This window comes from Sinocyclocheilus anshuiensis, unplaced genomic scaffold (assembly GCF_001515605.1).
Source record: "Sinocyclocheilus anshuiensis isolate Anshui unplaced genomic scaffold, SAMN03320099.WGS_v1.1 scaffold124, whole genome shotgun sequence".
NCBI lineage: Eukaryota > Metazoa > Chordata > Actinopteri > Cypriniformes > Cyprinidae > Sinocyclocheilus > Sinocyclocheilus anshuiensis.
In genome coordinates this window covers 437,868-439,836 of record NW_015554082.1, presented here as the reverse complement: position 1 = coordinate 439,836, position 1,969 = coordinate 437,868, and the positions used below count along the sequence as shown (strand labels likewise).

At 37.7% G+C, this 1,969-nt stretch overlaps 1 protein-coding gene across 1 annotated transcript in view; it reads left to right on the top strand.

The window, feature by feature from the left end:
* LOC107669074 (teneurin-3-like) overlaps positions 1 to 1,969 on the top strand; it is a 119,408-nt gene that overhangs the window by 71,794 nt on the left and 45,645 nt on the right. The window contains 1 exon segment of the mRNA XM_016461169.1: positions 220 to 414. Coding sequence (XP_016316655.1) covers positions 220 to 414 — 195 coding nt within the window.

Below are 1,969 nucleotides of genomic sequence, written 5' to 3'. Positions count from 1 at the left end.
TATATATATATATATATATATATATATATATATATATATGGACCATGTATTTAATTTGTGGGCCTGTGTCTGGAAAACTAGAAATAACTGGCTTTTGACTTTTAGTACTGTATTGCAGTCATGACAATCTAATGATAACATCCTGGACATGTTTTGTGAGATTCTCCCATCTGTGGTCCACCTTTATCCTCCTAGCTTTAATTTCTTTCCTTCTTTTAGCGGCGTGTCCAGTGCTGTGCAGCGGCAATGGGCAGTACAACAGCGGGCGCTGTCAGTGCTACAGTGGATGGAAAGGGATTGAATGCGACGTGCCCAGTGGTCAGTGTGTGGACGCCCAGTGTGGGGGTCGTGGCCTGTGTGTTACAGGCTCCTGCATATGTAACCCTGGCTTCAAAGGTGACAACTGTGACCAAGGTAACTGGACGGATTTCAGCAGCTATGCAAAGAAAACACAACACATGTTGCTCATTGTAGTGGAGGAGAGCACTTTTTAAACACCACCGAGCAGCTAATTACATGGATGAGTGTACTGACTTAAAGACTGGTTTTTGTTGTGATAAATTAGCCACACCATTTAGCAGCATCCACTGACTGAAATGGATTCCACATATGGGATTGAGATAATGCAGACAGCCAAGAAAATACCCCTTACATGCACACAAAATATTTCCTGACTCTAGATTTTTTTTACTCCTGTTCTCTCTGGGTAAAACCAATTGAGTCTATTGAGCCACATTCAATAGGCTTGGGAATGAACTCTTTAGATGTCTATGTTCGGGTCACTTGAACAATGTTATAATTGTCATTGAATTGAATGAGTAACTCACCTTGAGGTCAAGAAGAGTGGCACCTAGTGAGATTGCTAGCAATAGATTGTTTAAAATACATTTGTTTTATGCTACATTTTTTATGAAGTTGCACAAAACAATAAACACCTTTTGATAAAAATGCTTGACTTTAGAATTAACCAAATTACAATTGATAATGTAGCTGTAGTGATCACATTAAGTTGATTGCCAATTAAAACCTACAAAGAGATCTGAGAGTTGCCCTTTGTTACCCTTTTGATATATGTTTTTCAAAACAGCTTGAAGCTTTTATATGAACTGTTGACTTTTGTCAGAGATTAAAGAGATAGTTCTAAAAATTCTTTGAAATATCTTGTTTTGCATTCAAATAGATTTGAAATGACATTGAGCAAATGATGACCAAATTTTCAGACTTTAGCAACAGCGTTTCCAATTTGACACCTTCAGTGACACACAGACTAGATAGCTGTCAAATTCCCCAAAACTGCAACCTCAAGAAGTAGCGCAGAATTAAATTAGTACCTCTGTCCCAATCTCAACAAGAACTGTACATCATGCTTCCTTCTGCAGTAATTTATGGCCAGTGCACAGAGCCTTGAGGCAAAAAAAAACAATTCATGGGATCAGAGAAGTCATCTTTAAACTCGTTTCTGATACCTGCATGGGTTTACGTTTTGGGAAAGCCAAATTATACCTTAAACCCACGTTGTCTGTTGCTGTAGAACATTATGATGGATTTGTCATGGTATGTGCTTCCTTCTCATGTGCATCATTTATTCCAGAGATTGCGCTGCATGATAATAGAACTGCATGACGTGAATATAAAAGCCATTTTACTAGATCAGACATATCCCATGGTGCAGACATTGTTCCCTCATGATGTTTCTATATTCCATGATGGTAATACCTCAAATTCAAGAGTGATTTCTTGAATAGCCGCAGGAAGCTGAAATAGCATATCTAAGCATCATTGAATCTTTATGCAGTAGGATGTTCTGGAGTGCAGTCTTGTAATTGTCAAAGAAATATACTTTTCTTTTAAAAAATGTTAAGGTGTGATAACATTATCAGAAGGAGTGTTTGAGAAAAAAAAAACTGTAAAGAAGGCATATGAATTGATGACACAGTGGCCTGAAAAGTGTTTGAACACCAAAGCCAAA